The sequence below is a fragment of the Protopterus annectens genome, chromosome 5.part1 (genome assembly GCF_019279795.1).
Source record: "Protopterus annectens isolate FY-2018-M chromosome 5.part1, PAN1.0, whole genome shotgun sequence".
NCBI lineage: Eukaryota > Metazoa > Chordata > Ceratodontiformes > Protopteridae > Protopterus > Protopterus annectens.
The window spans coordinates 685864962-685878781 of NC_056736.1; the positions used below are offsets into that span (position 1 = coordinate 685864962).

The 13820-nt window shown below is 40.3% G+C and overlaps 1 protein-coding gene across 7 annotated transcripts in view; it reads left to right on the forward strand.

The window, feature by feature from the left end:
- POSTN (periostin) overlaps positions 1–13820 on the forward strand; it is a 218761-nt gene that overhangs the window by 109562 nt on the left and 95379 nt on the right. For all 7 annotated transcript variants that reach the window (XM_044073314.1, XM_044073316.1, XM_044073317.1 and 4 more), the window contains exons 11-12: positions 6527–6663; positions 9040–9170. In XM_044073314.1, the coding sequence (XP_043929249.1) occupies positions 6527–6663; positions 9040–9170 (268 nt within the window). The remainder of the gene's footprint in view (positions 1–6526; positions 6664–9039; positions 9171–13820) is intronic.

The following is a 13820-nucleotide window of genomic DNA, read 5'->3' on the forward strand; positions in this document are numbered from 1 at the left end:
GATCTACTGAGTTATTGTCTTAAATGAGGACAGTAAGAAGTTGTGTATTTATATACATTAGAATGTAGTGTTAATATTATTCCCTGCACTTTAAAAATAGATATAAAGTACATGGATTGAGTGTAGCTTTTCCTTTCTATAGCTAGTGATGTATCCAACTTGCCTGGCTTTGGAATATACGCTTTTCTTTTTTTATAGTTCTACGAAACAAAAGAAGTTTACACAGTCAGACACATTATGTTGTTATTAAGCAACTGATTATGAGATTTACAAAGTATTCATTACTTCATTGTTACCCACTTATCAGAATCATTAAGATAAAATATCTGCTAAAAATCTTTCTGAAATATGACACACCTTAGCTAAATTTACCCAAAGCAAATTATTAAAGATTTGCAAAGTATTCATTACTATATTAGGTTCATAGGTTCATAGGTTCATACTAGGCTAACTGCCTGAGGGTATTTACAAGCCTAGCCCATAGTTTTGTGGCTTACGCCACCCCTTTAGTATGGGGAACTATACCCATTATTTTGCTGTGCCTCTGTCGAGCAGTGACACTGAGGTAATCCCTGGGGTATATCTGCGATCACCCATCCATTGGTCAAGATTTCTCTTGAACAAGGCCAGCGAGGTGCTCTGCCTCACATATACCGGGATTTTGTTCAACAGCATAGGGAGTCTTTGGGTGATGAATCTATCCCTCCAGCATGTCCTATTAATAGCCGTGTCGAGGTTTAAGTCTCCCGCCCTTGTGGCTCTGACGGATCTAGATTTTTTGAGGTGAAGCATATTCATCAAATCTGGGTTTGACATGGCCTTGTATGTCAGGCACAGGTCACCTCTGAGCAAGCGGTAAGCGACTGAATAGAGCTGAAGTTCTTTCAGTTGGGCAGCATAGGACAGATTTTTGAGACCCTTTATCCTTTTGGTGAGGAACTTTTGTGGCCTCTCCAGCTGCTGCAAGTGTCGGGTCAGATACATTCCGAATGGGGCATTGTACTCAATCATTGGTCTGATGAGTGATGAGTATAGGGAAACTATGACCTCCCTTGATCTAGATGTGAATCCCTTCATGATAAGGTGGGCAATGTAGAAGGTCTTCCTAACTACTTTAGCTACATGGGTGTCGAATGACAGGCTACTGTCAACCTGGGTCCCCAGGTCCCTGATAACTTCGTCTGTGCTCAGTGGATTGCCACCTATATGGTAGCTAGGGGTAACCTTGTTTTTCCCGAAGGGTATGACTATGCATTTTTTGGCATTTAACTTCAGGCCATGGCTCTGGCACCAGTTATCCGTTTCTGTGAGACCCTTCTGAAGGATATCTGTGTCAGATGTGTTTTCGACTACGGCGCCCAGTTTGCAGTCATCTGCAAACTTTGTCAGCCATAACCCTCCTGTGTTTGCTTGTACTTCGGAAAAGTAGATGCCAAACAAGAGTGGGCCCAGGACTGAGCCCTGTGGGACACCACTTGTGACAGGCTTTGAGTCTGACATGGCGCCAGCAACTCTGACCCTGTGGGTTCTATCACTCAGCCAGTTTGCAACCCATCTTGTGATGTATGGGTTAACATTTAAGCTGATGAGTTTTTCAATGATACCCGAGTGGGGTATTGTATTGAAGGCTTTCGCCAGATCGAGGTAGGCTGTATGGACTGCCTTTCCCTCATCAATGGCTTTGGTGACTGTTTCAAAAAAGTCAACCAAGTTTAAAAGGCATGATCTGCCTTTGACAAAGCGAAACAGGGTTGGATCCAAAGTCTGCAAATTCCCTATGTCTTTATTTATGAGATCCATTATGATCCTCTCCATGGCTTTGCAGATAAGGCTTGTCAAGCTAATGGGCCGGTAATTTCCAGGGTCGGTGGAGGCACCGCCTTTGTGAAGTGGGACCACCGTCGCAGTGCGCCACTCCTGGAGTGCGTATCCAGAGGTGAGACTATGATTAAACAGCTGTCCTAGCTGTTTGTTTAATTCCTCGTTGAGTTCGTGGAGTACACAGCCGGGGACACCATCAGGTCCCATGGATGCTGTGTTTTTTGCTTTGGAGAGAGCAGTTCTCACTTGGGCGTTATAGATGTTTGGGGGGCTGCAATCGTTTGGTATAGATGTCTCTCCTTTTGGGGGGGAGAAGTTTGCACTGAACCTGTCAGCCAGTATGTTGGCAATGTCTGTAGGATCAGTAATCTTCACATCATTTTGAACTAGTTCTGAGCATATCTGGGAATTTCCTCCCAGGTTTCTAACATAGCTAAAGAAGGCCTTATGATTGTCTTTTGAGTCTTTAGCTATTTTTCTCTCAAAGTTTGCTTTGGATGATTTTATGAGAGCTCTTAGTTTTTACTTGTAGTGATCAAAGGTGTCTTACCTTTTAAGGATTTTGCTCTATCTTGTAGTAGCTTCCTCCTTTTGTTGTAGAGTTTGTTTATGGCTGGGGTCCACCAGACTGGACGCTTGCCTTTGGTACAAAGAGTCTTTGTTTTGCTTGGGATTGCCTTATCCATGCAGTCCTGTAGGTGCTGGTAGAAGGCATTTGTAAGTGATTCAGCGGCTTGAGTACTGTTTTCCGCCGGCTCGGGGCCTTAAAGGAGACCACACTAGTCTTTAGAAGTGTGAAGTCGGCTTTAGAAGTTCTTTACTGTGGTCTTTTTATTTCAGGTGGGGGATGAGGACCTCCAGCGAGATTAGTTTGTGATCTGATCTCACCAGTGAGGGTATACTTCTGGTGTTGAACATTGTGCTCCCATGTTCGTGATGATGAGATCAAGTATGTTTTCTCCTCTTGTGGGGGTGGTGACTAGTTGTTCCATGGCATTTGAGTTTATGAATTCCAGGAACTTTTGGGCTAGGGTGTTTGGGCTTGAGTAGTGTTCCCAGTCTATATTAGGGTAATTGAAGTCACCTAGTATGATGGTGTTTGGAGATACATTTATCCCCTCCAGTGTTTTCAGGAAAGCCATGTGAGGTTCCTGAGTTTGTGAGGGTGGCCTGTAACATGCTACAATTTACAGAGCAGTCTTGCCTATGGTTAATTGCACCTGGATGGTCTCCGATGCATCGTGCGTTGCCACCAATCTTGAGGTGTGGGTGTCCTTGATGAATATGGATACCCCCCCTCCTTTCTTGGTATTGTCCGGATTTTGGGTCCGGAACGCATGATATGAGGTAAAACCTGATAGTGCTGGGGTGCTCTCAGGAGCCTTGAACCAGGTTTCTGTCACAGCACTTACATCGATGTTCTTCATACTGAGAAGGGCCTCGAGTGCGTGCATTTTGAGATTGAGACTTCTGGCATTGAGCAGCATTACCCTTAGTTTTTTTTCCTTTTTTGTGTTCTAGGGTGGTAGGTTTAGAATTTGAGCCTTGCCTAAAAAAGGCACTATGGGGGTGGCAAGAGCCTTTGCCAATATCGGAATCCCAGGGGTGACAGGTGCAAGCCGTCCCTTGCGAAGCAGCGTGGCTTGTCCAGCATGTCATCCCAGGCAGACAGACATTGGATCCCCTTTGAATGACACCAGAGTTTAAGCCAATTGTTAAAGCTGATCATCTTATCTCTGTATTGTGGCATCATTCTTGGTTAAGGTAGGATACTGCTTAAGGTCAGGGTCATACCTGCCTGGGCTACATAATCAGAGAGCTCCTCAATGTCTCTTTTCATGTAGTCCAAGGAGGTACGTCTCAGGTCGTTTACACCAGCGTGGACAATGACTGAGTCGTATTTGTACCTGCTGTTGAGAGACCTGAGTGCTTGCGTTATGTGGCGGATTCTAGCGCCCGACAGGCAGCTTACTGTAACCCTCTCCTTACTCAGTCTGGTGAGCGGGACGTCAGTGTGTCTGACTATGGAGTCACCAATGACTAGTGTGTCTGGCATTGTGTTTGGCCTTAAGGGCTGTGACTGTTTGACACTCTGACTGTGAGGTCTATGTGTTGCAGGTGTTGTGTTCTGAGGTGGTAATTGTTTGGGTGTCTGCTTTGGTGGCCTCTGCTGTTTTGGTAGATTTTTGATCAGAGCCTCCGAGTATGTCTTTGTGTGTTTATGTGTATGATTTGAGGTTGTGATGGTACTATGTGAGACTGGGTCTGTAGTGTGTGTGGTAACCTTCTCCTCCTGTCTGGTCTTGCCAGTGCTATGTTGAGAGAGCTCAGCCTCCAGTTTGGCCGTATAGTTGCATCTCTCACATGTATTTGTGTTTTGTGGGAGGAGGAGAGGGTTGTCTGTGTACATGAGGCAATTGTAACATTGCCTCAATATTCCCAGGTTCACCAGCTGAGCAGGAGAGGACACTAGCAACTGATCCCTCGACATGCTAGAAGGAATAGACAAAAAAACTTAAAAGAGATTCCGGGGGATGTGGGTGACCGAGAAATGGGGTTTGCCTTTTTGGGGTACTATCTATAACAAGAGTACTGTATCAAGGTGATAAGTACTGTAGGAGCAAGTGCTAGGTTTAACAGATAAAGAATAGTCTACTCGGAGTCAGGTAGAGATGATCTTTTTAGTTATAGGATACGCTGATTAGATCAGTAGTATAGTTCGAGGAAGGTAGTTTTAAGGGAAAATTTGAAGAGTGGACTTTAGGTAGCCCGAATAGTTTAAACCTGCTTAACTGGCGCTGCCCTAGTGTGCAACAATGGCAACTCAGCTAAATCAGCAAAGCTGCGTTTAGAGTGTTTTATATCAGGGGGCTGAAAGAAGCTAGGAACTGGCCCAAAACGACCAATAGACTACAAGTTACTGGCTGAAACCTCACAAAACTGGACCAACAGGCAGCTCAATGCTTCCCACTCCCACTGGTAAGCAAGGGAACATCCTACCTCCAAATTAGGCAAAGAATCAGTAACAGGAACTACAAACAAAGTCCAGGGATCAGCAACTCTGAAACTGGGCTACTCTAGCTCAGTAAGGCGGGAAAACAAGAGATATTTTTTTTTTTTTTTTTTCAGAAACAAGCAGAAACAGATACAGTAGACACTTATAAATGCTATAAATCGGCTATCACAGCCTACACAAACAATTTGCAACAATTACAGATTTTAAAAGTAACAAACTGAGAATTCAAGTGCAATAACAGAATAAATGCAGAAAAACAATAACAATGTATCAGCAAGCAGGCGAAATACAGTTGCTTGATAAATAGAAGTGGAAAGCCACAAAAAATATACTTAAATCAGGTAAAGTCGCTTTTTCAACTCTCTGAAGCTTGGATTACTCTGCTGGCCACCACGAGGATCTGTGCTGAGTAGGTACAAGCTGAAAAACGCGCGTTTAGCGTGTTTTATATCAGGGGGCTGAAAGAAGCTAGGAACTGGCCCAAAACGACCAATAGACTACAAGTTACTGGCTGAAACCTCATAAAACTGGACCAACAGGAAGCTCAATGCTTCCCACTCCCACTGGTAAGCAAGGGAACTTCCTCTCTTCCAAATTAGGCAAAGAATCAGTAACAGGAACTACAAACAAAGTCCAGGGATCAGCAACTCTGAAACTGGGCTACTCTAGCTCAGTAAGGCGGGAAAACAAGAGATATTTTTTTTTTTTTTTTTTTTCAGAAACAAGCAGAAACAGATACAGTAGACACTTATAAATGCTATAAATCGGCTATCACAGCCTACACAAACAATTTGCAACAATTACAGATTTTAAAAGTAACAAACTGAGATTTCAAGTGCAATAACAGAATAAATGCAGAAAAACAATAACAATGTATCAGCAAGCAGGAGAAATACAGTTGCTAGATAAATAGAAGTGGAAAGCCACAAAAAATATACTTAAATCAGGTAAAGTCGCTTTTTTAGCTCTCTGAAGCTTGGATTACTCTGCTGGCCACCACGAGGATCTGTGCTGAGTAGGTACAAGCTGAAAAACGCGTGTTTAGCGTGTTTTATATCAGGGGGCTGAAAGAAGCTAGGAACTGGCCCAAAACGACCAATAGACTACAAGTTACTGGCTGAAACCTCACAAAACTGGACCAACAGGCAGCTCAATGCTTCCCACTCCCACTGGTAAGCAAGGGAACTTCCTACCTCCAAATTTGGCAAAGAATCAGTAACAGGAACTGCAACAAAGTCCAGGGATCAGCAAGCTCTGAAACTGGACTACTCTAGCTCAGTAAGGTGGGAAAACAAGAGATATTTTTTTTTTTTTTTTTTTCAGAAACAAGCAGAAACAGATACAGTAGACATTGATATTGTTATCCATTTATCAGAATCATTATGATGAAATGCCTGTTACAAATATCTTTATGAAGTGTGACACCCTTGCAGCTGCACTTTTTCACTGTGAAATTCATTATAAAGTTTTACTCAATTAGCACCTCAAAACTCATCTGACAGATGAACTTGCAGTCATTACAGCATTTTATGTATTGCTGAAAGCAGTTATATCTTTGCTCCAAATGTTTAATGAAGCTGAGAATAATCTCTCTCGCTCTCTTTTCGCTATAGTTATGTCTTTGCTCCAAATGTTTAATGAAGCTGAGAATAATCTCTCTCGCTCTCTCTCTCTCTTTTCGCTCCTTAGTCTGTTTGCATTGAAAATTCATGTATGGTGAGGGGAAGCAAAGAAGGAAGGAACGGTGCTATACATGTCTTCAGACAGCTTATCACACCAGCAGAAAAGTCCACATTTGATATGCTGAGAGATGATGGACGCTTTAGGTAAGCCACTTGTTTAATTTACATCTTACATCATTATAAGTGTTCCAGTTCAGTTGTAGAAGCAAGAAGCATATCAAAGTAATGTATATGTTATCCTTCTCTGGGAATGAGACAGTAATTATCTAAGAAGGTATTAAACATCGGGTCTTGAGAATTTCAGATGGACTTTTCAAAAGACCTTCAACTAACAGTACCTCATACTGTATATCCCTAACATTTCAGTGCATTCACAGATTAAAATTAGAAAAGTAATTAGATATAGTATGTAATGCTTTCAAACGTCATTGAATATTAATAATGAGTCTTAACGTCCACAACTGTGATGCATGAAAAGCATAAGGTAGGCATCTATATTAAGCATAAATATATTCAACTCCGTAGTTGCATGTACAGTGGTGGGGAACCTGCTATGGAATCTATGCTGACCGGTCACTCCCCTTTCATATCAGGATACTATTATGCTTTTTTATCCTGTTAGTTATAGCCACTATTTTTCTAAATGTTTTCTATGTAACTAAATATTATATTGTTATAGATGGATGCCTCACTAATATACTTAGTACATGACGTGGACAGCATAGCCTGCATACTAAATGGTCTGGTAGGTCAGCTATTACTGCAACAATTGAAGGGCTTCATCTTTAAAAAAATCCACTCATATTTCTTCTCATGCCAAAGTTCTTTCATTCCCTTTAAGAAAACACCAAGAGAGCCATGTATGAGCCACTTATAAAGGGATGTAATGTAACCATTATACCCTGTCTTTCCTGCCTGTGCTTTGTTTCTGCACTCTCTTTTGGCTTTCTTTAAAATCTCATATTATTTCCATCTGGCATATGTCAAAGCATCTGTTATATCACACAGACACTGTTGGTCAAGTTCTGCAGATGAGAAGAAACTATGGATGTGAACAGGCCTGGTACTACAATCCCTGTTTAGTGTATCATGCAACATGGAATCCGTGATGGAAACAGGTAGGATTCTTAAGCAGAAATAGTTTAGTAGTTGTCAGAGGAGTTAACTGATAGAGGGATGGAGGAATGATAGGAATATTCTTATTAGTGGTAATAAATAATTATTGGTCATGGGATGGGTAAGGGCAAGCTCACACCAAATGGGACAGATTCATTCAAGCACCAAAATGGAAGCGGGCTAGGCTTAAAATGGCCTTCAGGGGGAGATATCCCAGTATTACGTATGGACCTATTACCTACATAAAACAAACGAGAAGAAATAAATGGGTTAATTCCTAGTTTTGCAGTGGAACTTAAGCTTACTTTTTCCTCAGGCTCTGCATCCTCTCTTGACCTTCCTGGATAATAATCCCACAGGTCAATTCTGTTTTCTCTGCTTACCACTGTCCCATATACTTATCTCTGATACTACAGGTCATCTGCTTTGCCCTGTCCTTTCCACTCACACAGGCACCTGTAGCTTGTAGGTATTATCATTTTATAATTCTACTGCAGCAATCGGAAATTTATCTGGAACGTTCTGAGGAATATGATAGAAGTGCAAAAACACAGATAGTAAACTGCATTTTATGTGACTGTGTTAGATTATTACCAAATGTTACTTATATATAATTAATTAATTGGTTAGTTAATTAATTATGTGGCAGCTGTTGCTTCCTAGTGTAAACCTATTGCACTTTCTGTTCGGTTTCTATAACAAAGTAAGGACCACCAGACCCTCGTGGCAGCCTTTACTGGTAAGTCAGGAAGACGGCTTGTTCAAGTGACTTGTTCCAAGTCAGACAATATGCAGTGATTATGATGATTATTTCACTGGTCACTTGGTGGTCAGCCAATGATATGCCTTATGTGAACTGTCAGTCATCTACATTACAGTGTGTACATACAAGCTGTGATATGCTGTTGCCCTGTTCAGGATGAGCCTGTGTTTTACTCCCACTGACTGGGGGATAAGTACTATCCACTCTGTCACAGTACGTTGGATTAAAGAGGTAATTGGAGATTGAATAAAATGAAATGAAACAATACTTGCTTTAACATACCAAAGCATACTGTCACAATTGTATTGATTATATAGTAACACCATAATGAAAAAAAAAGCCACTGTAAAAGTGATGAATGCCTCTTCATGACTGTAGATCTACTGGATAACTGAGTTTTCACGGTATACAGAATTGTATGTCCAATACTTTTGCAAAAGCAAATGTGTAGCATTTTATTAGCTACAGTAGCAAAATGCTTGGTTGTCCATAAACCTCTTAATATTGGAGTTCCTCTGCATACCACCTTCTTCTTTATTTGTAAAGTAGAAGGTTTAAATCTGTGCTCAGAAAATGCTCATGAAAATTCTGTTATAAAGAAACATACACAGGGCTAAGCTGTGTTTTCATTCTCATTTCAGCGTATTTGTTACTCTTCTTGAAACTGCTGGATTGACAGACATTCTCTCAGAACAAGGAGAATGGACTGTGTTTGCTCCAACCGATGATGCGTTCAAGGATCTGTCCGAACAGGAAATGAGAGCACTGAAAAGTGAGTTGCAATTAATATAATTATTTCCTTTCAAATAGCAATGAACAAAATGAGTATATAAATACATGTATATATGTGTGTGCGTGTGTGTGTGTGTGTGTGTGTGTGTGCATGCAGCCTCTCACGTGGGGGTTGCAGGCGGGCTTGCCCCCCTGCAAAAACATGAAGAAAGGTATTTGCTTAAGTGTACATGTGAAAACTGTGTTTCGTTGGGATGTTTGATAGTTGACTTTCGGAGTTCCGTAGTTCGGTAGAGTATGGTTTCGTTTAAATGTTGTTTCGGCAGTGTGGACTCGGTGACTTGGATTTCGGCAAAGTGTGAATTTGGTGTACAAAAGTAGACCTATATATATATATATATATATATATATATATATACACACACACACACACACACACACATATATATATATATATATATATATATATATATATATATATATATATATATATATATATATATATATGGTTCTATTGTGCATGATTGAATTCATTTAGTGTCAGACTGAAAACACTGTCAAAAAAGTTTGAACATACAGAATACCAAAAAAAAAAAAAATCAAATAATATTACAAAAGGAAAACTATTTCCTCTCCCAATATTAACACCAAAACCCCCATAACACTAGCCTTGAATTTGTCTGAATAGTGTCGGTGTTATGGGACGATTTTTATGAAGGTAAGGTGTAGGGTTATGGGTTGAAGGCAAGCGTTAACACCCATTACTGAAGAGGGCGGGGACTCCACAGGTATTGCAGAGATGTATGAATGAATGTATGAATAAGTCCCTCTTGATTTACCAATTGGCTTTGATGACCTTTGCCCTTGGCAAAGAGGTGAAGCGATATCTTATTGCATCCCCATTTCCTGCCGAGTCCTCGGATATAAAGTGGAAAATGCGGTTTGAGAAGAGGGGATTGAGTGTAGGTCATACTTTCACGTGTTGCAAGCATTACTTATTATTTGTACTGGATAGTGTGGTGTTAGCATAAATCGATATGTGAATATTTATTGATTATTTATCTTATTCAGTGTCATCCTTAGTAATTACTTAAATATAAGTTGCATGCTGACATACTGAATACTTAAAGGATTAGAATTAAAAACACACCTGTAAGACAGACTTCTGAACCAGCTGACTTTAATCATAAGTTAGTTTGACAGGTGTAGTGCTTTCATCTCCAAACAATACTTGAGACTTCTTCATAACACGTAATTAGCATAACAGGATTTTAAATGGTAGTATTAGTAGTAAAACGTAATATGATAAGGATTTGACCAATCAGATTTGACCACTTCTGTTAGCTACATGAAATAATTACTGTTTAGTTGGGAATAACATACTCTTATTACTCAAACACTTAAATGAACAAAAACAAGTAAAATGCATACTCGTTACTTCCATAATCAAAATTTGAGAACACTTTTGACCAGCATTCCAAACCAATTACCACCTCTGGCATGCAAATGACAATTTTTTTGAAGGAATGTAAATGCTTTATTAACACATTTTTTTTCAGTTTGCCATAGTGTTCAATTCCCAGGGATGGTGCGTGTCATTTTATTACTTGATACAGTCATTTTATAATTACATAGTTATACAATGCTAATAAATTAGCCTCATGTCAGACAATCAGGACTTATGTTCAGTTATCCATGACTTGCCATTGTTAAGCATGTAAATCCAACATCAACCACCAAAATGTTCTGTTTGGTCTTAATCTTATGTTTGATTTAGCAGTGCTCATTAAGAAAAAATAGAAAAAAAAAACTTTTTGTATACATTGCAACAATTGGTATGTTTTCACAGAACATTCTTTTATTCTGCATACAAATCTCATATAAATGCACAGACACTCACAATAACCAACCCACTTCAAATTGTCTTCCTACCTTCTACTTTCCTAAACAAATAGCATCTTTACTTGCATAAGTCCCTCTTGATTTACCAATTGGCTTTGATGACCTTTGCCCTTGGCAAAGAGGTGAAGCGATATCTTATTGCATCCCCATTTCCTGCCAAGTCCTCGGATATAAAGTGGAAAATGCGGTTTGAGAAGAGGGGATTGAGTGTAGGTCATACAAGAAAAAAAAGTCTACAGCAATGAATGACAAGTGGTGCGTGGATGCCCTAATCTCCCTGTTGACCACAGCTCTGTGGCTTGAGTCCAAAGAACTTTTGGAGGGGTAGACTTGGAAAACGACAAGGGAAAACCAACAATGCACTGATGTTTGGCTGTATGGAGGGCAAAAAAAAAGAAAAAAAAAACATTCCTGACCAATGTCTCTTAGAACCTGTTTCAGAGACTAATGACCTAAATAAAAGACTCTTTATGCCCTTGTGCAGTTCTGATAAAATAGTATACCTCACTAATAATAAGGTCATGTGAAAGCACATCTATTAACACATTGTCGGTTTATGTGTAAGCAGCATTCAGTTCATGTGACGAAACACACATAACTCACGATATCTGACAATAAACTGTTAAAGGCAGCAGTATAATCAGGTTTGAACATTATAACAAGTATTCCACCCTTATCCAATTTCCTAAATGGAAATTTTAGATAATTTTGCAATTCTTTCAACACATCTCTTTCTTAGGTAAATAGATTACAACAGTGGATGACCATCTAGGCAAGCAGACAGTAAATGTCTTATTTTGGTAGAACAATGTATTTCAATAGTAGCCGAGATAGTAACAAACAGATGGTTAAAAGAACTTTTATTTCATAAGCCTTTACATGCATCTCTTAATGTTCATCATGTTGATTAGTGCTACAGTGTCCTTAGCTATATAGGCTATATCCTGCCAGGGATATAACAGCTGGCCAGCTTCCAAAGCTTCATGGCACCTTCCACACTGATATTTTCAGTCTTATTAAATGTTTTAAAGTTAGCTTTCGAGTGAAATATTTAAGCTAAATTAAATTATTTGTAATGATGCTTTTCCAGAAGGCACAAGGAAAAGCCTTTTTTTCCTAATAAAAGTAATTTTTTTTCAACAAAGTTATTTGCTAATAACTTCTAAGGGGCTGTTTTTTAACTGCGTGTTCTGAACTAGTCTTGAAAATTGTTTTGAGATGAAAGTATTAAAGCTGTCAATCTGTATTGTCGTTTGGTTCTCAAGTCCATTTTACCGGTTTTGTTTTTGATCTATATTGCCTGGATTAGCACAACTTCCACTATGTTTTTGGTCTTTGATCAGATGTATAAGGATTATGTAGGACAGCTAACAAACAAGTCATCATGTAAAGGTGAGTTCACAGAGCATGGAATAATGTGCTTGGTACGGTACAAAAACTCCCCTGCTTAGGCAAGTATTTAGTACATGTCGACTCCCAAACCATCCTTGTACTCTGTAATTGCAATTGAAACTGCTGTGAGCTGTGATATTTGTTTGTACTTCTACCATGTACATAAGCTCACATGGCTCATGCTAAAATGGTCCTTCTTCCATAAAGTGTCTATTTGTGTTTCAGAGACATGTTAGCCATGATGAGGTTTGACCTCATTATCTGCTAACGTGTATATCTCTGAACTGTATTTACTATCACAATGTGCAAATCATCAGCTGCCCATGTAGGCAGTGATATTCTCGCCCCATTACTTTCCCGTACACACAACGTGAACACACACGTTGTGTAACCTTTTTGCCCTCCTTTTTTTCTCTACCCCTGAAGTAGTTAAAGTGCCATTGTGTGTGGCATTGTGCCCTGGTGGTTAGTGCATCCTCCCACTCCTCATCCCTACTGTGCTGTCAGAGCACTTTTACTGTATTCCCTGGTGGTTAGTGCATCCTCCCACTCCCAATCCCTATTGTGCTGTCAATGCTGTTAGAGCACTTTAACAATACTCCATAGTGTCTAGTGCATCCTCCCACTCCTGATCCCTATTGTGCTGTCAGTGCTGTTAGAGCACTTTAAAGGTATTCCGTAGTGTCTAGTGCATCCTCCCACAATGATCCCTATTGTGCTGTCAGTGCTGTTAGAGCACTTTAAAGGTATTCCGTAGTGTCTAGTGCATCCTCCCACAATGATCCCTATTGTGCTGTCAGTGCTGTTAGAGCACTTTAACAATACTCCCTGGTGTGTAGTGCATCCTCCCACTACCGATGCCTACTGTGCTATTGTGCTTTTAGAACACTTTGAAAGTATTCTCTAGTGTTTACTGCATTCCCCCACTGCTCAATCGCCCGATCCTCGTACTGCCATTAGTGCCATTATGCCATTTTAAGAGTATTTCCTGACAGTCTGGCACATCCCCGATCTCTTATCCCCTCACTGCTGTTGGTGCTATTATGACACTTTTAAAGTAATTCCTGGTAGTCTAGTGGCCCCCCCTCCTGATTCCCATACTACCGTTAGTGCTCTTATGGCACTTCTGTTTAGGAGTTCTCCCTGATGACTAATAGTTACCCCGACCCTGATCCCCATATTACTTTCATGGTGAGTGGTTCAGTATTGCAACATGGTGGGGATGGCTCTGCTAATCTACATGGCTGAGCAATTTCTTGACTCTGGCAACTATATAGATATCTTCCCGTAGATGTTTCCAGAGAGGAACCAAATGGCTAATTAGGATATGCCCCCCCCCCGAATACCTCATTCACATCCAGCATGACTGTGGGTTCAGGCCTACATGGTACTGCAT